Source organism: Vanellus vanellus (genome assembly GCF_965231255.1).
Source record: "Vanellus vanellus genome assembly, chromosome: 3".
NCBI lineage: Eukaryota > Metazoa > Chordata > Aves > Charadriiformes > Charadriidae > Vanellus > Vanellus vanellus.
The window spans coordinates 129,169,016-129,192,872 of NC_138907.1; the positions used below are offsets into that span (position 1 = coordinate 129,169,016).

General features: G+C 48.5%; 1 protein-coding gene across 1 annotated transcript in view; it reads left to right on the forward strand.

Annotated features, from left to right (window-relative positions):
* Positions 1 to 2,801: 2,801 nt before the first annotated feature.
* Positions 2,802 to 23,857, forward strand: part of ASXL2 (ASXL transcriptional regulator 2) — a 122,366-nt gene continuing 101,310 nt past the window's right edge. The window contains exon 1 of the mRNA XM_082480783.1: positions 2,802 to 3,019. Within this exon, the coding sequence (XP_082336909.1) occupies positions 2,963 to 3,019 (57 nt within the window). The 5' untranslated portion in view covers positions 2,802 to 2,962. The remainder of the gene's footprint in view (positions 3,020 to 23,857) is intronic.

Sequence of the window (23,857 nt, forward strand, 5' to 3'; positions counted from 1 at the left end):
GGCATCTCACCAGGTACATGGGGACACGTGGAGCCCAGAGAAACAGGTCAGATGGCTGAGTATGAGCTGGTGGTGCAACCTCACCACAAACTGGACAGGCGGCATGCCAGCTATGGGAGAAAAAAATCACTATTCCCTGTGTATTTGGCACTGTTGGGGCCTCATGTTGAATAAAGTTTTAATCTGGGCTCCCTCCAGTTCAAGAGGGATGGGGAGAAACTGGAGAGAGCCAGTACAGGACTACGGAGATGCTTGAGGTCCTGGGGCATGTGATGCGCAAGGAGAGGCTGTGGCAGCAGCCTGCTAATACGCAAAGGACGGCGGTGAAGAGGGCAGAGCCCAACTGCTCTGGGTGCTGGGGCATAACGAGGGGCAGCGGCTCAAACCGCAGTGGGGAGGTTCAGGTTGGACAGCAGGAAACCCTCCCCCAGGAGGTCAGCACAGGTTAGCCAGGTAGGTGGGGGAATCCCCAAGCTTGGATGATTTCAGGACACGGCCGGACACAGCCGCAGTTAACCCAGCCTAACGCTGCTGGCAGTGCTGCTTCAGGTGAGATTGAATGAGAGACCTCCTGATGTCTCTTCCAGCCAAGGCCTCGACCACTTTATGACTCACCATGCCACTCTAACATCACGGGTTGGAGCATATCCCATATTACCTTTTAGTAACAGAAGCAAGCTATAATTCTGGGAGTCCCTTTGAGATTCACTTAGGAGGTGGAGAAGTGTTTAATCTTAGATCCTGCCCTGGTTTACCTCTTTCACAGCCTCGGTAAGTGATTTTTCTTCAAAGACTCGTTCAAAATGAGAACTTGCTCCTTTCCCTTGATGCTCAGTTCAGCATTGTCTTGTATGATCATTTATGCTGTACATTTATGCCCATTACTCTGTTTTGGCTTCGTTGTCTAACCATTGTACACAAGCTTGCACTCCACTGGAGGTTCTGTGAGAATTAAGGTGTATAAACACCTTGAAGGACACTGGTCTTAACTTTCTTTCATCCCTGGCATGGCATTCACTGACAGTGGCTTTCATATACAGACACATACTACGATCTACATTCTCCTCCCATAGAAAGAGGGACATATGATGCTGCACGCTGTGAGAAGCTGCTAATTTTTCTATGAAATCACGATATGGAAAGAGCAACTATTTGAGATGCTGCATAGACATACATCCTTTGCAGGCAGGTAACAAGGGCTGGCTTTCAAATAGAACGATAATTCATTTTTCTATCCAGACAGCGATATTCCTCCTTTAATAGAAGATGGAAATAAAATCACAAGTCTGGGTGGGGTGCGAGTGTCACCTGGGAACTCCTGGGGCTTCCAAGGGCAGAAGTGGCTTTTGGTTGAGAGGAGATGGGAGTGGACTGCAGCTCCGGAGGATGAGGTGGGATGAGGGGACAGCTGTGCTGAAAAGGGGACTGGGAGTACAGGGAGCAGCGGTGCAGGAGGAGAACGGCCCACAGCTGGGACCGCCTGTCGTGGCAGTGCGTGGATGGGAGCAGGTAATGGCCATGGTGAGGGAGAAGGTGGTTAGATAGGGGAGGCTGCAGGAAAGAGCAAAGGGAGCTGCAGCTCGGCAGCAGCCATGCATGTGGATGTGTGGAGGTGCCACCAGAGGAAGATGGCACCTGGGACTCCCCCAGAGTGGAGGGAGCTGGATGCCAGAGGATGGGGACAGCAGCTCTGACTGCAGGTGATGGTGTCGGGGAGGGCTACCAAGATGATCAGGGGCTGGAGCCCCTCTGCTGGGAGGACAGACTGGGAGAGGTGGGGGGGGGTCATCCTGGAGAAGAGAAGGCTCTGCGGAGACCTCCGAGCCCCTTCCAGTGCCCAAAGGGGCTCCAGGAGAGCTGGGGAGGGACTCTGGGTCAGGGAGGGGAGCAATGGCACGAGGGGAAATGGTTTGACACTGACAGAGGGGAGATTTAGGTGAGATATTGGGAAGAAATTGTTGACTGTGCAGGCGGTGAGCCCCTGGCGCAGGGTGCCCCGAGAAGCTGTGGCTGCCCCATCCCTGGAGGTGTCCAAGGTCGGGTCGGACGGGGCTGGGAGCAACCTGGGCTGGGGGGGGGTGTCCCTGCCCGGGGCAGGGGGGTGGGACTGGATGGTGTTCTAGGTCCCTTCCAACCCAAACCATATGATTCTATGAACGCGGCTGGTAGTTACCGGCTGGCAGGTGCGTGGTTAGTTGGGGTATTCAGCAGCAGGAAGCGGCTGCCCAGCTGGGTGGTGGCGAGCAGTAAGGACACACAGGGAGCTCTGAAGCAATGGCCTGTGAGGGGCTGAACTCGGGTGTAAGCTAGGGCAGGGGCTGGCATGAGGTGTGGGGCGGTCATCGAGACCGGGAGGCGGGGCGCAGTGATGGCACTGGGGTGTGGGGTGGGTGGTGGCCACCCGTGGCGACCGCTTACTGCGGGCACCCGGGCGCAGGCCGCCAGCAGGGCAGTTGGCCACCTTGGGCGCCACGGGGTGGGCGACTGGGGCTGAAGGAGACACCGGAAAGTGGAGCCGGAGGTCGGAGGGGTGGTAGGAGAGCTGGTGGCTGCACGGGGTCGCTGTCGCCGGAGAGGGCGGGTGCCCTGAGGAAACCCCACCGCCGCCGCCATTTTCCCCCTCAGGGCGCGGGGAGGGGCGGGACCGCGCCCTTTGGCAGCCGCGGCGGGGCAGGCAGTGCGCATGCGCAGGGCGAGGGGGCGGGGCTCTCTGCCCCCTCCCCCCCGCTCGCGGCCCGTACAGTAGGTGGAGTCACGCGGGCGGGGTCACATGACCGGGGCCCTTTACAGTAGGATCCCAATATGGCAGCGGCGGCGGGCGCAGGGGCTGCTGCGGTTGGGGCTGTCCGCTCTTAGGGCCGCCGCCGCCGCCCGCTCCGGCTCTCCCCCTTCCCTCCTCCTCTCCCGGGCGGACGGAACCCCCAGGGTACCTCGGAGTCAGCTGCGCCCCGTGGCGTCCGACATGAGGGAGAAGGGCCGCAGGAAGAAGGGCAGGACCTGGGCAGAGGCCGCCCGGACGGTACGCTGGGCCTTGCGGCCGGGGGAGGCCGCTGGGGCGGGTCAGAGGCCTCCCGGTCGCTCCGGGTCGTGCGGGCTCCCTCCTGCGGGGGGACGGCCGGCTCCCGTGGCGCCCGGGCCCCGCTCGGAGCCCGGGGCAGCGGGGGGTGGGCGCAGGCCGCGCCTGCGGGGCCGCGGGGGGCGGCCGGGCCGGGCCGGGCGGGGGGGAAGGGGCGAGGTGCCGCCGGGGTGTGCCCGCTGCTGGCCCGGCTCTTCCGGCCGCTTCGGTCCCACGCCGCGCACTTGCATCGGTAGTTTGTTTGTTGGTTTTTTGTGTTTTTTTTTTGTTTGTTTGTTTAGTTTTTTTAAATTTTTTTTGACCTGTTCTCTAGTTGCTTAATGGTTTGGGTACAAATTTATATGGGAGGCTTTGTGGGGGAGGGATTACTTCTTCAGGTTTGCAAAATGCTGTGATTAATGAGGCTGTAAACAATATTAGCAAACAAGCACAGTGCTTTTTTTTTAAGTATTCTCAGTGTATCAGTGTCTTTCGTGCATCAGAACTTGTTGCAGTAGGAGTTGCTGAATTGTCTCAGGTAGTAGTCAGTAGCGAGTTGTGAACCCCAAAAGGAGAATTTTTATCTTTCAGCTCTGGCAATCTTTGTTACTGTACTGTTTTCAAGATGGACTTACTGTAGTTTCTGTGCGGGGCAGGCACGTTAGAGGGTGGGTAAAAGAAAAGGGAAGTTGAGTAGTGGGACAAGTGTGAGAGAGAGGAAACTAAAAGCAAGTGCAACCTGCAGGAGCTGAACAGAAGTGTTGAGCTGTGAAAGTACAGCATGTGCTTTTGAGATCTGTATTAGCAGTGCAGATCCAAATCTACCTAATGGGGAGGGGGAGGAGTTGGGGTTCTGTCATAACCATTCTGAAAGGGGAGTCTTGTTAAAACAAGAACTTAAAGTCTGGCTGGAAAGCAAATTGTAAGTAGGCATCTGCGGCTGAGACTTGCAAGCACTATTTTAATAAATAGTAATTTATCTGAACCTTGTATTTACAGTTTGAAAGGCATCAAAATAACTGCTCTTCTTTCAGGAGATATGGTTAACTATTTTAAGAATATAAAAAGCTATTCCACGGGTGGACACTTTGGTTTCTCTGTATAGAGAGGCCTAGCTAAGAAGCAAAGTTACTGAACAAAATTGGTTCTGTTTCACCTCAAACCAGGACACTGGCTTTGTGTATCTTTTTTTAACAATTTGTTTTGAAAAAAGAGTGGAAGAATCTCCAGTGTAGGTCATAAGCGGGACCAGCTCATTTTCAGCCTATGTGCACTGCTGCTCATCCACTGATCTCTTCCAGAATCCAGTTAAAGGCGAAAACACATCTTTAGAAAAGCTGCACTGAAAACTATCAAAACTGAAGGTTACACATTACCCTGGGCTGTGTACCTAGATTCATGGCAGAGGCAGCCAAAACTAGGAAAAGATGAGTAAAAGCTTGCCAAAAGTTTGCTCAGTTCTGGCAAATATTTCTATTTGTGTATTCAGCGGGAATGTTAAAATGTTCTGGTCAAACTCCAACTCCAATCTTCAAAAAGTTTTCCTGTGTTTTTGGTTTGAAATAATGTCTTTTGATTCTTGTCCTAGCTTGTGTGTTCGTATTGGCTTCTCAGTTGCTGGTGGCTGAAATTTGTAGGGTATATTATAAAACCATATTAAGAAATGCAGCAGCTCTGAGGTGCCCTATTCTTCTGCTTCTGAAAGGTAACATAAAACTTTCCTCAAGCTTGAGAAACCTTCCATTTTGTCTCCAGCGTAGTGTTGCATCCCTCCGATCTTTTGCGGCGTTAGTTCACACACTGAGCTCTCTAAGCCGACTCACTATGGGGTGGAGTGAGCCCCAGTGTCACAGGTCAGCATGGAGCTGCAGGGGAAAGGCCTTGGGGTTGCGGGATTTGGTGGCAGCTGGCTGTAGACCTGCTTGTCCTGGCAAACTGCCCTGAACTGCAGCGTAAGGTCACCGCAGCTGATGGTGACTCTGTCCCCCCTCTGCCTCCTTGCTCACTCTGTCACCTTGCCGCTGGTGCTCCTAGGTAGTTCAGGGAGCTAAACCAGGAAAAAAACATCGTCATTATTAGGGTGCTGATCTGGCTTCGTGCCAGTTTAGTCTTCTTAACCAGGTACGTGGGATCAGGTGTCCTCCAGTGCAAGGGAGGTGATGGGAATGTGGGGAAGGGAGAGCACCCAGGTAATATCTACTGTTACTGTTGTAGCAGTTCAGCGTTAGCAGGAAACGAGGTGCTGAGCAGCAGAAGCGTGGCCTTTCCGTTCGATAGAAGGACCTTGGGTAGGTGTGTGGAGAAGGTGGATTCAGTGGGACCCAAGCTATACTTGCTCTTAGGTGTATAGGACTACCAATTGGAGCAGAACTGCAGTGTGAAGGAAGGAAAGGGTGCCCCAGCGGGCAGCGCGCTCAGGGAGGAAGTTACTGTTGATAAACAACCTTTTTCTTATTTCCTGGCTCATTCAGTAAATTTGCAGCTGCAGATGGCTGTTAACTTGTGACTTTTCTTGGGACAACGGCTGGGTGTCCCTGCGCTTAAAGTAAAAAGCTTTGTTAAGGTAAGAAGCTGATACTATATAGTACAAAAGTTTAAGATAATAGTACACAATTTTAAGATAAATACACTGCGTGTTTCTAACCTGGAGGATACTCTTCAGATACAGTCTTGTTGTGGAGCAACCAGACTGGAGAGACACCCAGTGGGACAGTGTGTCTAAAGAAAAGAGATGACTTATCCATTCTGCTGAAGACTAGAACTGGCAGATTACATCTGTCCTGGTAAACTGGAGACTTAGGGCTTATTTTCTGTCCCCCAGGGCCACCTCGCAGAATCTATATGCATCTGTACTGCTGAACCTCCATCCTTTGAGCTGGGTGACTGGGTTTGCACTGCCTGTGGCAGGCTGGCCTGTGCTCATTCTGGAGCTGCGCCGTAAACTGGTGTCTGGGCTCAGCCTGCGATCTTGTGTTCGGATTTGTGCCAGGGACCCTGTACTAACCTGACAGTGTGGACAGCCAGGCTGGTGCCTGTGCAGTGCCCTGCTGTGGCTGAGCTTAAACATATGGCTGTGGCCATCCAGTGGTGGTCAGAAAACTGTACCTGGTGCCTGTTAAGCTGGTGCAGGCAGATGAGAACAAATATTCAGTAGTACTTGCTTTAGTCTGAGGAGTTCTGCGCTTCATTTTGACTGCTCAGGTCCCTGAGTTGTTGCTGTTGCTCTTGTTTAACACAGCCCTTGTGATGCCGCTTTCCAAAACCGAGTGGGACGGGAGCACAGCCGAATGCTCCATGCATCTTCCTGCTGCTGCACTGCTGTGTGGTGACATGCGGCAGCGAACGGACGGGCTGTTGTGGTGCGCTGGTGGCCTGTTTAGATCCAGACAAGAAGTCCCGTCGCTGGACAGAAGCCACAAACAGGCTGTCTTTGTGCTTTGTTTGCGTGGAGGAAAATGTAAGCTGTCACATGCCAAGTTTGAAGACATTTGGTGTTTGTTTTTCACAGGAAGTCCCCGTGTGTGACCTGACAAAACAGTTTTCTGCTGTACAGCCGCTGAGTACCGAGGCGTAGGGGCCGTGTGAATGTGGGCTGGAGGTGGTCTCTGTAAATGCTCCTTGGCCGGGTCATCTAGGAACACAAAATGCAGTTTTTAATGCTGCCTGTTTGCAAGAGGGAGCTGCTGCAGCTGTGTTTTTTCGTGTGTGCTGATTTCCTGTTGGGTTGAACTGGCTTTGGCTGGTGGAAATCCAGTGGGAGAATGCCCTTGGGAAAGCAGACAGAGCCTAAACATGTTGTGGTGGACATCTCTAGAGGCATAGATGTCCAAGTACAGGTCCTGTTATGATTGATGCTGGGGGTTGCTGTGCAGCTCTTGTGATGTGATCTCGGCTTCTTGCTTGCTGTAGGGGTTTGTTTGCATCGCTTGTGTCAACTGAAGAATTAAGATGAAAAGACGTGCCATCTCAGAAACTGATAGTGCAGAACATACGATCTGATCCGGTGTTCGTGGGCCCATCTGCTGTGTCAAACAGGAGATACTGTAGTGAGGTCAAAAGGCAAAACTGAGTAGAAAGCTGATTTATTAGGAAAACAAACGGCGTGCTTTTTGCAAGTTGGCTTTATTAAGACTGTCCTTTTCGTTAAGGTGCAGTTTTCTGGGGAGTGATGGGGGGGGGGGGTGTCCCTGCTCTCTGTTAAAAGATGTGCACCGAAGAGTGGGTGGAAGGATTCAAATCATAGGAGTTACCCACTTGTCTGCAAGCACCTGAGTCCATTTGCTCACCCGTATACACAAACTGGAAAATCTGCAAAGGTTCCAAGACTGCTGCAAAAATATGCAGAAATTCAGAGGATTCTGTAAAGCATCGATTTGAGGGACTGATCAGCCTGGTAGATGATGCTGTTATTTTTACTACTACATATTTCAAGTGCCCCACTACAGCTTTTCAGTGTATAAGTGCACAGAGCTGAAGTGTGTGCGCTTGCAGACTGTTTTTTGAGAGAAGAGTAGTACTTGGTTTAACTGGGTACCAAATGCACGTGATGTCTGAGATGGGTTTCTTCATTTCACCAGTCCTTTGGAGGTCTGGTCGCTCTGTCGGAAAAAAACCTGGAGGATGATTTGGAGCACAGCAGGCGCTTCCTGGTGAACCCGAGAACTGGCTTTTCAATTTTCAGGAAGGTATTGAGTGAGGTAGCACTGTAGAAGGTTAAATGATTAATCAAAGCTTGTGAAATGAGCTCATTGTTGAAGCTGGGTAAGGTTTCTTGTTTGTTGTGTTGTTTTGTTTGAGGGACTTGTTTGTTGTGGTGTGTTTGGTTTTTTGGTAGTGGTTTGGTTTGTTTTTTTTTTTTTTTAATCCCCTAAGTATTATCAGCGCTTCCTTCCCCGTTCTCAGTCTGCGTCCAGGTACAAGAGCTGTTTCCACTGAGGACAAGAAGCGGTGGCGAAGGTCGGTCTGTTACTGTGTCTGTTAAATGCTTTTGCAGAGACTTCTGCAGGACGGGCGCAGTGCAGTCGGTAGCCACCGCTCTGGTGACCAAGCCATCGTACGGTGTCCTTCTGCCACGTGACGCGTCTACATGTCTGCTAGCCAGGAAAATACCTTGGCAGTGTTTTGGGAGAAAGAGACTCACGGCTGCACAAGACGAACAAAAGTTGGCACAAACTTTGTCACGTGTTCATAGAGAACCACAGTTTTCTTCGCCACTTACTCATATGCATCTTCTATTGACCACAGCACTTGGATGTATTTTTCCTGCTTTTTTTTTTTTTTTTTTTTTTTTTTTTTAAGAATTTTCCTGTAGAGTCAGTAATTGCTCTGCAAATGTGAACTCTGTTTTGGCCCAGCATGAGTTGTATCTTTTGGTATCTGCTCTTCTGGATGCTGGAACTTCTAGTGAGCTGAAAGCTGCCTTAAACTCCTCTTGGGAATCCATAGGAGACAAATGGGGGCTTAAAAAACTTTGTTCTGATATGGCAATAAAATTTGGAAAGGGTGAGGTGGAAGGGTAATCCACTTTAAGCGCTGTAGCAAATGGGCAGGCTACAGAATCTGCCCTTCTTCCCATCACAGTATTCCAATTATTTGCCTGCCGTTTTAAAAACTAACTTCCAAGTGCTACCTTGTGTTCCTGCTTGGAACTTTAACCTCTTAACTCATAGGGATTTTGATGCCTTTGTTACACATACCTGCTGCTTTGGATGCGCAGTTGTGCTTGCCCTGGCGGGAGCATTTGCCAGCTTCGTAGCCGATCCACAGGGCTGAGGACACAAGGCTGTTCAAAGGGGCAGTTAATTTTGCTGCTATTAGGACAACTTCTTTTAAAAGCTGCCTGCGGGTGCTGGCTCTTGGCTTGAGGGCAGTGGAGTCCCTCTGTCCCGAAGCAGCAATGCACTTGGTAAAGTCCTGGAGTGTTATCTCCCCCCTTGCAAAGCGGGGTGGGGGCGGACGTGGGAGCACCCAGCTGGGCAGCGCAACGCGGAAGAGGGCACGGAGAGCGGCGGTGCCAGGCGGGGAATCCCCAGCAGCCGCAGAGCATCGCAGCCCTGCCCCAGGCTCGCCGTCGGAGCTGTGGGCATATGCTCACCTTGTTCTGTGTTCCTGCAGGAAACTGCAGCGGTACTGAAGGATCTTGAACGTGTTTTCTTTATTTCTATTATTATTTAAAGCAATACATGCAGTTTCGATATTAATTTTAATACAGAGCTTAGATACGCTTTTGCTTGGTCTGTTGTGTTAACATTATTTTAGCACGACAGGGTTTAAAGGTATCATGTGGACTTCCTTGAGCGAGCTCACTTCTAAAGCTGCAAAAGCACTGAAATGGCTTTTCTGCAAAAGTTGTGGTCTCCTATTGAACCAGCTGAGAAATGTAGGCGTGCAAGCGTGTCTTGAGCGTTTTTTTGTGCAAGGCTTTTCCAAGTGAGGATGTTTGAGAGCAAAAGCCAGTTTTGTTTCCCGGATATAGTTTTTGTGGCATCTGCAGAAGATGGTTAAAATGAACCTAACAGCTGTGTAGTAACCAATGGGTTGTCTAGTGTCCTAAAGAAATGGAAGAATCATCTTTTACTAAAATGTAGTTGGACTCTGAGTATCATGCATGCTTCTTTTATAAAAAGAGGGACATTCCAATACTTTGTGCCTAAAATCCATGCCACATGGTCTGTGTTTGCATGTACCAAGTGCTATTCGCGTTAGCAAGTAGCACAGTGATAAAATCACCCTGCGGAGGGAAATTGGTGGCGAGGAGGAGTTGATATCGGTGCTATGTCTGCTGCAGGGTTTTGCGTCGAGGTAGCTCTGGTCTGACCCACAGGGCTAAACTTTTCCTACTGCCTGTCACGTACTGGGTGCGCTTTGAGCCCAAAGGTGCTCCTCTGGCTTCCTCCAAGGAGAACCCAGTGCCTTCTCCACTCGCTGCTCTGCAAAGTGAGCTGAAGGACGGTGAGTGGGGACAGTTGAGAGCCAGCATCGCCAGTGCTCTCCTCATCAGAGCTATACAACTTGAATAATGTAGCTGTGACGGGGGGGAGGTGTCATTGTCCAAATATGCCACTGCTGAATGAAGATCACCCTGTGGCTTTTTGGTTCAATTCTGCATGTATGTCTGTTGCCTATTAAAACCACCAGAAGCGGATGCTTGATATATCTGTTTTTTTCTATGATTGTCAGGTTCTGTGCTTATGTGGTTAACCTAAACTGTTCAGAGGAGTAAAAATAGAGGGCCAAGAACAGTCGAGACATTCCATCTAATTCTTCCTGTGTATCTAAAACATCACTGCTGTAACCAGCTGTGGGATCTTCTCTGAGGTCTGATCTGACTTCATCTCCCAAATGAGGCAGCTTTGGTTGGATGTGTTGAAAATACTTTCACTGTTATTGAATAGCCTTTCAAATGAAATGTGAGAAATTGAGTGATCATGCCTATCACTTATGTTCTGCAGATGCTACAGAACTCAGCTTTACTGAGAAGGAGCTCAGTATTACTGTTGTGGAGGTGAGTAGAGATGAAAATTTGGAGGTCTAAGCGTGTGAGCTTATCACTTGACAGCTGTGGCAGTAAGATTACACAATTATCTCTATTTTTTTAAAAAGGAAAAAGCCTCCAATGATGCAGCGTTCACTCTGTTTCAGTGCAGAAGCCAAGAGGCAGCAAGTGCTGTCTGCCAGCCTCGTGTTTGCAGAGCGCAGGAGGAGATGTAAGCTGTGGAACTTGATTTTGTAGGACGTTGTGGGTGCTAAAGGCTTGCATGGGCTTGTGGAAATCTGTTGCATGTTACCTTAGTAAACTGGAAACTCGTCTTATTTTGAAAGCATGGAGAATGGGAGAGCAGCCTCCTGGGATGTTGGGAGGCTAGAGGGTCGTGCAGAAAGAAGGTCCGTCGAGATCTGCTGTGGCCCTGTATGGACTGGTGTTTGAGTTCAACTTCGGGCCACTAGAACGGTTTCCTGCTTTTCTGTGTAAACAAAAGCTGTTCCTGGTGTGCTGGAGGAACTGGCCAACATGATTGCAAGTTGATTCTTTACTGTCCTTAAAGGGCTGTGGTGACTGGGGAAAGCTCCTTGTGAGTGGAAGAGGGAAAATGTCATGCTCATCTTCAAAAGGGTGAAAAGGAGGATGTGGGGACGTAGGCCTGGTCATCCTTGTCAGGGTCCTCGGGAAGGTATGGAACAAATCCTCCTGGAAGCCGCTTTCTTGTGCGCATAGGAGAAAAATGGTTTTTGGGGGACAGCCAGTGTGGATTTACCAAAGATAAACTGTTGCTGCACAAGGTGATGAGATGGCTGGCTCCGTGGAGGACAGAGCAGTGGATGGTGTTTACCCTGCCTTTAACATGGCTTTTGGTGTGACTTGTCCCATAGTATCCTTATGACCAAGCTGGTGAGACACAGGCTGGGTGAGCAGGTGACAAGGTTGGTGCTGAACTGCCTGGACGGCCAGGCGAGGTCCGCGACCACCGCGTGTCAGTGGCAGTCCTCGGGTTTTGGCACTGAGAATGATACTGCGCTGATGCTTTGTGTCAGCGTTGGGATGTGCACTGCAGGTTCTTGCTGTGATGGCTGGAACCCGAATCTGTCCGTCAGCAGGGCTCGGTGACTTAGGGAACTGTCTGTGGGCGGTCAAGTTTATTGTCCTTCCTCTGCGTTTAGAACAAACTGGGGAAGTAGCGTGTTCTGCGTTGCGAAGCATGGTTCGGATTGCTGTGCTGCAGGAGTATTTCCGTGTTGTCTGTTGTAGCCGTAGTGTGACATGTTTAAGTGCTTCAACAGCGGCTGTGACTTTATCATAGTCCCTATTAGGGGAAGCAACAGCCCCATTAAGACAATTCTTTAGGAGCTGGGTATCTTTTAGATACTGAAATGTAATTTAGTTTTTTAGTAGCTAAGTGCTCACTCTTCTGAAGTGCACAATGTGATTATAAATGTGCACGATAAACTTCCCAATTCTTCTCAAATTAGTGTTAAATCATTAGCCTGGTTAAAACCAAGTATATACCTATAGACTCTGCAGCTAGGTTATGTATGTATGTGCATTTTGTTTAAATCCCAAGAATTTTTTTTTTGCTGAAGTATGCATAAAAAAAAAGTATCAACAGGACTGGGCTTTGTTTCCGGCTCTCCGGGAGGTTCAGAATGCTTTTGTCTTCAGGTAAATTCAACTGAAAGAACCTGAGAGTGTAGGAGAGCTCAGTCAAGCTAAGAGCAACAGCCGTACCCGTGTAGTGTACACTCTGCCTCATATCTGGTCAATATTCTGACTGTGTGTGGTTCTACAGTAGTTCCATATAAGAACATCCAAAGGAATCCTTGCTTAAATACATTTTTGTTCACTCCAGGCCAAACTCATGTGGCTACTGATTGCTTCCAACCAGGACACCCTACTGATGTCATTGTGATGATGCAGCTTTGGGGCAGGAACTGAACTTCTCTTTTTGGAGCGGATTAAAACTTTGTTTTTGAGACCACAAAATACTGCAGTGCCACTGCGGAGAATGATATGTTCTTCTAAAACTGTTTTCAGTGGCTTTATAGATACTGGACACTGTTTTTCCTTCTAAAACCCGCACTGGCTCCGCTGGAGTCTGAGTGCACCTACTTGTGTTTTCCTGGATTCTGGATTCAAAATTAATTTGATAAGATCGCTTCATAAAAACGTCCCTATTCTTTTTCTGGCCAGTCATGCAATTTGTGTTCTGCTGGGAAGAATTCTTCCCCGCTTTCCACGTAGGGAAATTTGAATTTACTCTTAACCCTCTTAGAAGACGCAGGAATAAGCATTATCTCTCATGGCTTGCAGTTTTACTGTTTGGAAGCTTTTTCTGAGCGCAGTCTACACTCTGTCCCAATATATCATCCCCCGAGACCAACAAAACCTGTTTACTCCTCTTTTCCCCTGTGCTTTCTGGCATGTGATGCGCAAACAGGGTGCGTTGGGGGATTTATGGCCACTGAAAAGCTGCGGTAGGTTGGTGTCCCTGGCAGCAGTGGCTTGTGCAGTCTAAAAAGACGTTAGGGAGTGAATGGTCAGTGCTACTCGCGGAGCACTGCCTGCACTGATCCTGTCTCCTTGTGGCAGGCGGTGGACACTTCAGCAGAATCATATTGGAAAATGACCATCGCTTTGGCATTAAGGAGAGTTTCACACATGAAGCCCTTGGCAAACCTCGCCGATCGTGCCTCAGAGGGCTGGACCCTGCCTGCTGTAGCTGGGAGCGTGCGTGGGGCTTGTGCGCCGTCCGTCTGGTGGCAGATGGTGTCCCCATACGCCTCTGAGGGCTTTGCTCCACTGTCACCCGGGACATCAACTCTAGAGCTCGCAGTTCTCGGGCTGCGCTTGGAACGAGCCAGCCTGGATTTGGGCATTGCCACAGCTCTGTCTTACAACTCCTTCTGGGAACTTCTGCAGAAATCACTCACAGAGCAAGGCAAAGGGGTGAAAATGGCTAATTGCTGTCGTCTTGAGAGCCTGTGGGCTTTTAGGCAGGATTCCTCCGGAGTCGGCTCCAGCCCAGTACTTGGTGCATGGTGCAAATACTTTGAAAGGCACCACAGTTTGTACTATGCCCACTTTCGGTGACAGTGTTTAACTTGCACCCGTCCTCAGCATTTCTTCCTTCTTACCAAGCCACCGTGGGACTGAGCGAGCGTTGAGAGGGCTCCTGTAGTGTGTGCAGTATGACTGTAGTTCCGCTTTCTCCTACACAGTCTTATTAAATGTCAGTGTACTTCTGGAATTACTGAATTTGAAGTTTACTTTGTCTTTACATAATGCGGACATAGCTTTTTGGGTGGTGGAAGGTCAGCAAATAACTTCTTAAGCACTTTGTCATGGAACTAAAATGGCACAATCTTTGCCCTGTCCCCAGTGCGCCCATCGGTGTATCAGCCAGAACTAATTCAGCTCTCCTTAACCCCCACTGAAGGGTAGATCCCATCTTTACTGCCATGAAAGAGTCAGTGTTTGTTTCATGGTACTGTTGTAACATCATTTTAATTATCTTTCAGCAGCCAGTGGGCAGGAAGACATGAAACACTCCTGGTGCAGGTTGTGTGAACGACTGTCTGCCATTAGAATAGTAAGGTTTAAGGGTTTCAACCAAGATTAGTGTCTCACTGAGCTAGATAATCCCTGTTTTACAGTATTAGTGCACACCACACTTGAAAAGTCTGCTTTTCTCTTGTGTAAAGCCTTTAAAAGGCAGGTACAGGTCTTCAGGGTCTCTGCTCACCTCCTTGCAACTGTTTCCATCTGAACTCACAGATCCCGGTTCTTGTTGGAAGGTTGAACACCAGAGTTGTTCAGAAAATAGTGAAGAAAATCGTCTCCTATCAGCAGTGTCGTTGCAATAGTGGGTTTATCCTTAATGGGGAAGATTTTCATTCATGTCTGAACTTGGGTGGTTTTTCTTCCACGAAGTAAATATCTGTTTTGGAAGTAAAATAACACCCACATCTTTGCATTTCACCTTCTTGCTTTGGGACATACGGTGAATTAACCTGAAACCCACGGAGAGCCCTGGTTGTTATCAGTGGCTGTCTTAAATCTTGGAGTGCTACTTGAAACACTTAAGATATTGATTTTCCTTATGCTGACAGTGTTTGCGGGGGTTACCTTGCCTTCCCTGGCTTCTGCTGGAGGCTCTCAGCTCCTTGCTGTGCAAGTATAAAATCTGCAAAAATCTGTTAATTTTTCTGATGAAGCTTTGGAGTTGTAGATGAGCCCTTAGCTCCAGTAACAAACTAATTTTTACACAATTCTCTGCAAATAGTGTACTTTTGGTAACCAAGCAGCTAATGTACTTCAAATGCCTTTTATTTTGATGTTTCAGGCTGCTGAGGCTCCCTGTCTATCTTTGACCTAATGTCTCCTCTAGAGCTGTGTATCGCTGAGTGTTTCTCAGTCTTGAAAGGACAAGCGTTAAGGTTTCCTCTCTGCTCCGGGGAAGGAATGTAGAAAAAACCAATATCCTTCAAAAGAGCTGCGCTGGTTTGTTATCTACCTGTATCTTCCATGGTTACTTGAACATGGAAATCTGATGGCTCCAGTTAGCCCTGACTTTCGGGGTCATCTCTTTATCTTCTTGTTTTGTGGGTGTTTCAAAAGCTGGAGCTGCAGTGACCTTACTGTCTTCTGCCCCATCCGCATGGAAGCGGGCGATGGCCCCTCGCCTTCTGCGTCTCCTCCTGCCTTCTGTCCCCGTGGGCTTCCCACCCCTTGGCCTGTACAGCGAAGGCTTGTGAGATACTGGGGTCGTGCAGGAAATCTGCTCAGCCCTCTGTGCCTCTTGCCAAGAAACCTCTTGTATGTCCTGCCTTGAATTTTCCTGCATTTCTGCTGTGTGTTTTTGTTTGTTTTTTTTTGCCATGGAACTGAAGGGATATGGTGGGGGGAGTGAAGTCTGTGAAAGATCTGTCTTGTGCCAGCACACGTGGAGAGCATCGCTGTTTGTGTGGCACTCATACAGGAATACAGAAGAGTAGAAAGGTGGGAGAGATACAATTTCTTGGTGTAAAACATGCCACTTCACTTGGAAGCTTTGACTAGTGGCTTGTAAAAACTCTGTCCATGGCTTATCGGAACTGGGAGACCTTAGAGCCGCTTCCAGTGCCTAAAGGGGCTCCAGGAGAGCTGGGGAGGGACTCTGGATCAGGGAGGGGAGCCATGGCATGAGGGGGGAACAGTTTTACACTGGAAGAGGGGAGATTGAGATGAGATTTAAGGGAGAAATTCTTCCCTGTGTGGGCGGTGAGCCCCTGGCACAGGTTGCCCCGAGAAGCTGTGGCTGCCCCATCCCTGGAGGTGTTCAAGGTCGGGTTGGACGGGGCTGGGAGCAACCTGGGCTGGGGGGAGGTGTCCCTGCCCAGGGCAGGGGGGTGGGACTGGGTGATCTTTAATGTCCCTTCCAACCCAAACCATTCTATGAAGAAGCCACCTCCTCCTGTGCTGGCAGATTCAGAAGTTTGCTCCTCCCTGCTGTATGTCTACTTTTTTTTAAAGCTGTATTTAAACCCCAAGTCTGTTTCAAAGAGCACTCACCAGTGCTGACACGCAGGATTTGGTGAAAAGCATTTCTGCTGTGTGCCTCCTCTACCAGTGGCAAAATGGGTGAAGTGGAATGCAGAAGCCTTGGTTGCGGTGTTTAAAACAAAACAACAAAAACCAGCGTAGCTCAGCAACCTTACCTCTCATTGCTGGCTCCCCCAGCCAGGTGGGGAGGTACACAGCAGCGGTTTTGGGGTAAGATAGACATGTCTGAGCACTGACTTCAGAGCAGCCGCTGAGGTTTTCTGCCAGGCAGTGTGAATATCTCGCCAACACCCAACAACTCTCTCTTATGGTAACAAGAGAGACTTCTGCATTTCAAGGTCTATCAAACTGTACTCACATGAGGTTGTGAGGAGCTCTAAGAGCTGCTGTTCTGCTGTTCTTCTCTTCAGAAGAGGAGATGAGCTAGGTGAATAGCTTCCACATCAGCTTTGAATTCAAGTGCAGGCCCATAGCATTAGTTCTCACGTCAGGTCAGTGGGCAGCAAATTTCCCACGGTGTCTCTGCTTCAGCTTTCTGACTGATGTGAAAGCTGAAATGAGGAAGAGTCCTTTTTTCCAGCAGCAGTAAAAGAACATGAAAGGTGGTAACTGTTTTACTACAGGAATAAAGGTTGATAATCCTATCCTGCCTCCAAGGACAAATTTTAGAAGTTGAAGTGGCATTGATATTCTTCTGGTAATCTGACTTAAAACTACTCTTAATTATTAGAAGAAGGTGGAGTTCTTAAATGGTGCTTTAACAAAGGTTTTTCTCATAGTTGGTAGTAAGTATTAGTCTATTGGTGCATGTTCTAGTTAAGCTAGTGCATTTAAACAACCTTAAGTATTGTTGGCGCAATAGTGTTCATGGCTAAGGACACTTTTCAGTTGGAGACTTTGTAAATACCTGTCCAGTGGGAACAGTCTGCCATGGCTTTTGTCAGTGCTGTTGCTAAAAGGCTTGCTGTCTCGCCTCTGGCAGCCAGGAGTGCAAATCAAGTTGATGGTTCCAGATCATCCTGAACAGATGCTGGTTGTCCCCATGCGTCCCAGCACAGGCGCCCAAGGTCTGATGCACCGGGTGACAATAGCTGTGGTGGCTTTGGCTCCTGGTGTGCTCCTTGCATTTGAAGAACAGCCGGCAAATGTGTGCCTGAGGTGCCGAACAGTCATCTTGCATTCAGACCTTACTGCACCAGATGGTAAAACTTAAAGAGAAGTACTGTATTCTAAGCAAAAGTTAACAAATCCATAAAACCACACCATACAACAGGATGATTTTGTCTGTGCCACGTGCTGTCATGAACGCTTGTTTCATACTTTCTGTTTTGGACTCTCCCTACCTAAGTAGAAGGATGCACCGGGGCAGGATCCCAGGCTGGCACCTGCAGGAGATGCCGTTACCTCCTTCCTGCAGGTCCTGTGTGCTGGCCGGTCAACGGCTGTTACGACTGTTCCAGCTGCTGCCAGATGGGGAGGCGTGTGTCAGCTCTGGACTCTTTCTGGTCCCACAGGGCTGCGTGAAGCTCCTTGGCAAACTCAATTGTAAAACCATTCTGTGTGGGGTTGCGTGTTTGTTTTGCTTTGGTGTTTTTTTTAAAGGTAAGATTATTTTTAGCTGGGATTAGATCCCTGATCTTGTTTACCACTTTGCCAGCACACGTGGCCGTGCAGCCCTGAGGAAGGGAGATGTGCCAGAGGTGCGGGACCATCTTTCAGCATCAGCGTGGACGCTTCGGCTCGCAGAAGTTCGGTGCTTTAATAGGACGTTCAGTCATTTGAGACAAATGCGGTTTCTTGGCAGTAAGTTAGGTGAAATAACTTGTCTAAGTTTAGTAGCTGGTCACGTTGGGTTTAGTGTGCCCGTGCTCTCATATACAAACACTGAAAGCTCCCCCTCGCAGGCTGGTGTGCCACCTCATTCAGGAGCTGGCTTCGGTTTAGCGCTCTGCCAGCGGTGGCTGTCTGAAGGCTGTTTATTCCTGAGACTTCCTCATTGGGTGGCCACACACGGCTTCTGGGACTCTGACCTCCTCTGTGTTTGGTCTCCAGTTGTGTTGCCATTTACCTTCTGGTTGGGAACCAGTGATCTGCACCTGACCAGCACCGCCGCTGCCTGTCCCGCGGTCTCCTTTCACTAGCTGAACATAGGCACAACTACTGGGCTTAAACTTACTAATTTTGTTTCCACAAATACCTATTGGGAGCTTAAGACCATTTATACTCAAAAAAAAAAAGCATATATGTGCACAGATGACAACTTTGTAGTACTTTGCATCTAAATCCTGAACTCTTGTGCTGCGTGGGGGAGGCAAAATGTACAGCCAGGAGCAGTTGAGCAAGTCTTGTTTAATAACTGTCTCTTGCTAATAATTGTGAGCTTCTCATGTCACTTTTGGATCACTACTGTGTAACTCAGCCTTTTCAAAACTTGAGAGGTAATGCCAAGGGTGTGTGTTGGTTTTTTTGGTGGTTTGGTTTTTTGTTGTTTTTTTTTTTTTTTTTTTTTTTTTTTTTTTTTTTTTTTTTTTGGAAAAGGTCACTCTGTTAGTGCCCACCTATAGACTTCGGCCTCTCTCCCACTTCATATGCGTGTTATTGCCAAAGGTGTGTTGTGCGCAAGCCCTCGCCTCAGAGGTGCTGTTGCACTTTGTTTGCTGCTACCGAAATTCAGGGATGTAACCTCCAAGTCCAGAAGCTTTGACTTGTTTTGTAGGGATGGGTGCTTTTAGTTATGCCCACAAAAATCTATCACAGAATGGTTTGGGTGGGAAGGGACCTTGAAGATCATCTCTTTCCACCCCCCTGCCCCGGGCAGGGCCACCTCCCCCCAGCCCAGGTTGCTCCCAGCCCCGTCCAACCCGGCCTTGAACACCTCCAGGGATGGGGCAGCCACAGCTTCTCGGGGCACCCTGCGCCAGGGGCTCACCGCCCTCAAATCGTAGACAGCAAACTTTTCTCCCAGTCTTTGAGGTTGATATAATCCTGTCAAACTTCTCTCAAACTGTTCTTTGTTTCACTTAAAGCTGAGCTTATCAAGCTTCTGCGTGGGAATTGTGGACATTGGTGGGAGCACGGGGTGGCCTGCAGAGGGGTCATGTCCTTCCTCGGACAAGTTTTTCACAAATCCAGAAATGGTTTATTTGAAGCAGCACTTCAGTTTCCTCTCAGCCGTATCCTTGAAATGAAACGGTCACAAATACAGACGATTTGGTTCCTGTCTCTGCTGAGTAGTGGTGTACGACTTCTTAGACCTGTCCCCCTGTTGAGCCTCTCCTCTCCAGGGGTGTATCTTAGCAGAAACAAGCAGCGAGCACCCGTGGAGCTGCTGTGGCAGTGTGGCCTGGTGTCCTCCCGTGTCCTCCTCCAAGTTCATGTGGAGCTCCCAGTTGTGCAGTTGCCTAACCGGGTCCTCAAGGTGGAACCTGGCTCTTGGATCTCGCCTCTTCACGCTGCTGTTCAAACACACGTAAAGATGGCGTGACATGCTACAGTCCCAAATGCTGCATAAAATGACAACATGCACTGCCATTCGACGGCACTTGGTTTCTGATAACATGGACTTGTCCATTCCTTCTTGACCTCATTTCTGGTTAAAGCCTCGAATAGCATTTGGTTAATTGGATGAGTAGAAAAGATACTGGGATCTAGGTCAAGTCCTTCAGCCCCCTCCTGGCTCCTCTCGCTGCTGCCGGAGTGGAAGGGTGTTTTGCACGCTGCCTCTGCCCAGCGCTGCTCTGCGGTGACTGACTGAGAAGGAATTTCACATACACTTTGGGTTTTTTATAGCTGACCCACTTCTCTGTAGAAGGTTTGCATCGCATAAAGATTATTTTTTGCTGAAGGAGTGTATAAGGAAATTTGCAGCTATGGCTGGTGCCTGTCGCTGCAGCGGGGATTCTCCCGCTAGAACGGCATGGCCGGAGGGTACGCGGTGCCCGTTAGCGTGAGGTTGAGGTGTAGCCTAACGAGCAGGTACGGCTGCCGGCCTCCAGAGCACGCGGGGGGGTGAGCTAATGCCTCTTCAGGTTGCTGTGAGTTCATGGCTCTCAGGAAGTTTAAATTCTATTTCCAGGAAGAAGCCCAAGTGTAAGTGACGGTTACCTTTACAGCGTTAGGTTGCCCAATTTTAATTCCTCCTTTATATAAGGGAATAATCGATAGCAAGAATTCAAAAGTGCATTTTTACCAAAGCTTGCTGAAAACTTTGAGTGGATTAAAGTGCTCTTTCATATCCAGTCTTGGAGAATCTCTTACTCTACACCTTGGTGGACAGATTGCTGTTTAAAAAACAAAACAACAAAAGAAAAACCACAACAACACCCACCCCACCCCCCAAAACAGAAACAAAAAACCCCAAAACCAACAACCCAACAAAAAACAAACAAAAAATCCCAACCATTTGAAACACAAGTTTCCATGAGGCTTTTATCCTCTGTAATTTTGAGTAGTGGCATGATACACTGTCATAGTTCCATGGGCAGAACTTACCCTGATCACTTAGAGCTTTCCTAAATTGAAAAGTCCGGCCAGCTCTTCCTGCTGGCACTGCATGAGCTCTACAAGAAAACTTAACAGTAGCACCCAGTGAGAGTCGTTTTGTGCTGGATGGATCTGGGGGAGGGGATGTCTTTTTTTAATTCCCTTAACGAGGGTTTCAGCTCCCGTATTCATGAATGATTCATTGCAGCCTTCGAAGGAGCTGCTTGCCCGTGGTGTGACTGCGTTTTAGTGAGGTGCATGCTAATTTGGTGCCCTGAGAGTGCTCTGAAGCTGTTAACTAGCCTCGAACCCTGGTACGTACGAATGAAGGACTTGATTAATTTCATATGATAAATGAGTGGGTTCCCTGTCATAATGTTCATCCTTCTTTGCCTGGCAATCGACACTGAACGTTTGGTTTTGTTCAGCAATTGCTGGGTTTCCCGAGGGCCTGGCGTTGGAACTCCCTGGAAGGAGCTTGTTCCTGATGTAATCTGCTGGAAGGGACACGGCAGTGGAAGCGTTCAAAGCCTTCTTTCCAGCTCGTACTTTCTAACAGTACGTTTTAGTTTTCTATTAGCTTTTGTCATTGTGGTGTTTAAAGAGGGAAAAGCAGCGATGTAATGGAGAGAGGCAGATAGCTTGGTGGTGTGGCACTTCTGGGGTGGGGGAAATGGTCGTGTACTGCTTCAACAAAACTTAATATGGATGCTGTTAGTCCTGCTGAAACGTAATGTTTCTGTTTTGTCAGTAAAATACCAGACCATAAGGAGAACTGTAGAAATTCTTCAGACAGAAGAGTTGGTGAAAGCTGAGCTGAGAAATTCCCATCCTTTGAACTTTCAAGAGCCACAAATCACGAGGCGAGGCGGCGGGGCTATGAAAAGGCACGGGGGAGGATTTGCTGACAGATGAGACTGAAACGGCTTTGCCAGGACTGCTTTTCTTGCTCCGCTGTTCCTGCTGGTATAGACGGTCAGATTCCCAGGTGCTACAGTTTTATTCTCAGCAAAACATAGGGGCTTGCAATGTGAAACAAGCAACAGGTAATTAGGAATCATAGATTGCTTCTGCATCAATTTTAGCCTAATTACAATCCGGTGGCTTTAGAGAGGAGGGAATGGGCAGTGCCTTGACAGCGAAGCGGTGGTGCTGTGGCACTCTGGAGCACTGACTCATGTGGAGTTGAATGATACAGATACCTTTTTCAGAAAGTTTCACTTAATTGTTGGAAGTACTGGTAATTAAAGAGTATTGAGGTGGGAATAGGGCTGCTTGGCAGAACTTGCTGCAAATGATGCAGCTCGATGAGATAGGCCTAAACACTGGCCGATGTATTGTAAGATGCAAAGCTTCCCACATGGATGTCCCAAAGGTACTCTGGTTGTTTTGAGCTTTCCCTTACGCAGTTAAGAGGTGAGATAGGTATGGGTGGAGTGTACCCAGAAACTGCATTTTCTCTCCTTTGATCCCCATCGGGCACACTGGTAGGGTGAAAACCAAACAGGATTGCATTGTGTGCATCTGCATTTATGGTATGTTTGTTTAAGTGAGCCATGAAATGTTGTGTGTGCACCAGCCAAAGGAACAGTAGAAGCTCCTTGTGTTACGAAAGCACTACAACCTTCACTGGGATGTTGGGCAAGCTTGTCAAACACGGGCTTCGTGCAGCAGTAACACTATCTCTCTGATCGGCTCACGGCTGCGTGCAGGAGACCCAAGACCTGCACTTCAGCTGCAGAAGCAAGCATTGGGCTCAGAACAAGCAGAAGAGCTTCAGGGGTTCCCAAGGTGACAGCCACGGAGTGGGGAGGGGAGGAAGATGTAGCTCTTCCTCTCCATATGTGTGAGCCAGCACCGAGACCACTGCTGGTGCCAAGACCCGGCATCTTTTCAGCTAAAGAAAAACCTGTTTGTTCCAGAGCTGCTTAGGAGATGGAGATCCTGTCTTACCTCCTGTTTCAAGCAGACTTGGCTGCCTGTGGTCTCTCTCACAGTTTTACAACTTTTACCACCTAAAAGTCTTCCTGCCTCTGAATAATCAATTCTTTATCTTTGAGTTACAAAGATGTCATACTGTAACTTGTCCTCCCTAGAAATATAACTACAGGAGGTGCTCAGGATAATATATTCTGTTGAACAGTGTGAGTTGTAATAAGCTGGTAACTTCATCACAGCTGAGTTGGTTTTTTAAATTCGGTTAGAATCATTCTCTCAATTCTTAAAAGTTAACTTGCTACCTCTGTCCTTCCCTCCCTGCCAGTCCTGCTTTGGGAGGAGGAAGGCCATACTGTATGGATTTGCATCAAGCCACTCTGCTTCCAGGACTAAGTGCAAGGAAGCCGACGTGTGTTTGGTGGTGGGCTTTCTTCTGATAGTCATACTGGGGGTAAACATTTGAGAAGCATCTATTAGCAGTAGTGCTCAGGGACATGCAGCCAAGTGATGTATTCCAGTATTTCGCTGGAGAGAAGTATCTGATTCCCAACAACTTGGTGCTGTTTGGATTGTTATGTGGTGTATTGGGACATCAGGAGAGCAGAGGTTAAGTGATACCTAATGGTCCAGCTTTCTGGATGGAAATCTCCACTAACTGGAGCGTTGTTCACAGGGAGCTGAGAGCAGGTGAAACTGGGAAGGGGAAGCGCAGTGGTGGGCTTAGTGAATTTCCACCTTTTGCTAGCATGAGGGGGTTCACTGCAGTGTCATTATAAGCTCGAAAGGAAGAGTAACTTTACTTTTCCTAGTAAGAAGCTGTAGGAGAATGTAGAATGTAAGGAACCATAATTTTAGTCTGCATCTTTTTTTAGAAAGAATCTGGATGAAATAGTATATGTGGAAATCCCTCTGAAGCTAAGCCTGGGTCTCCAGCTTCTGACTACATCTCCAAGTCAGCACCGTTGCTCTTACTGACAACTGCAGACCAAACACAAAGGTGTGAGAGTTGAGGTTCTCATTGCTTTCTTCCTAAGCTGTTTTCAGTTAATCATCAGTCAATCAATATAATCCTAGCTCTTTGTCTTGCGCTTATGCTTTAAGATTATCTTCCTGTAGTTTCCCTCCTCCTCTTCTGTCAAAGGATTGAAGAAAGGAATGAACTCCAAAATGGAGAGATTATCTGGTCTGTCTGGTGTTGTATGAGAAGATATAACAGTTTTAACTCTGTTAAACCAAAGATGTGACTCTGTGTAACCAAAGATCTCTACTGACTAGAGAGTCTTGGAGTGTGGTTCAGAGGAGATAAGTGTCCCACTCTTTGCAGATACGGTGGCCCAAGACACGTT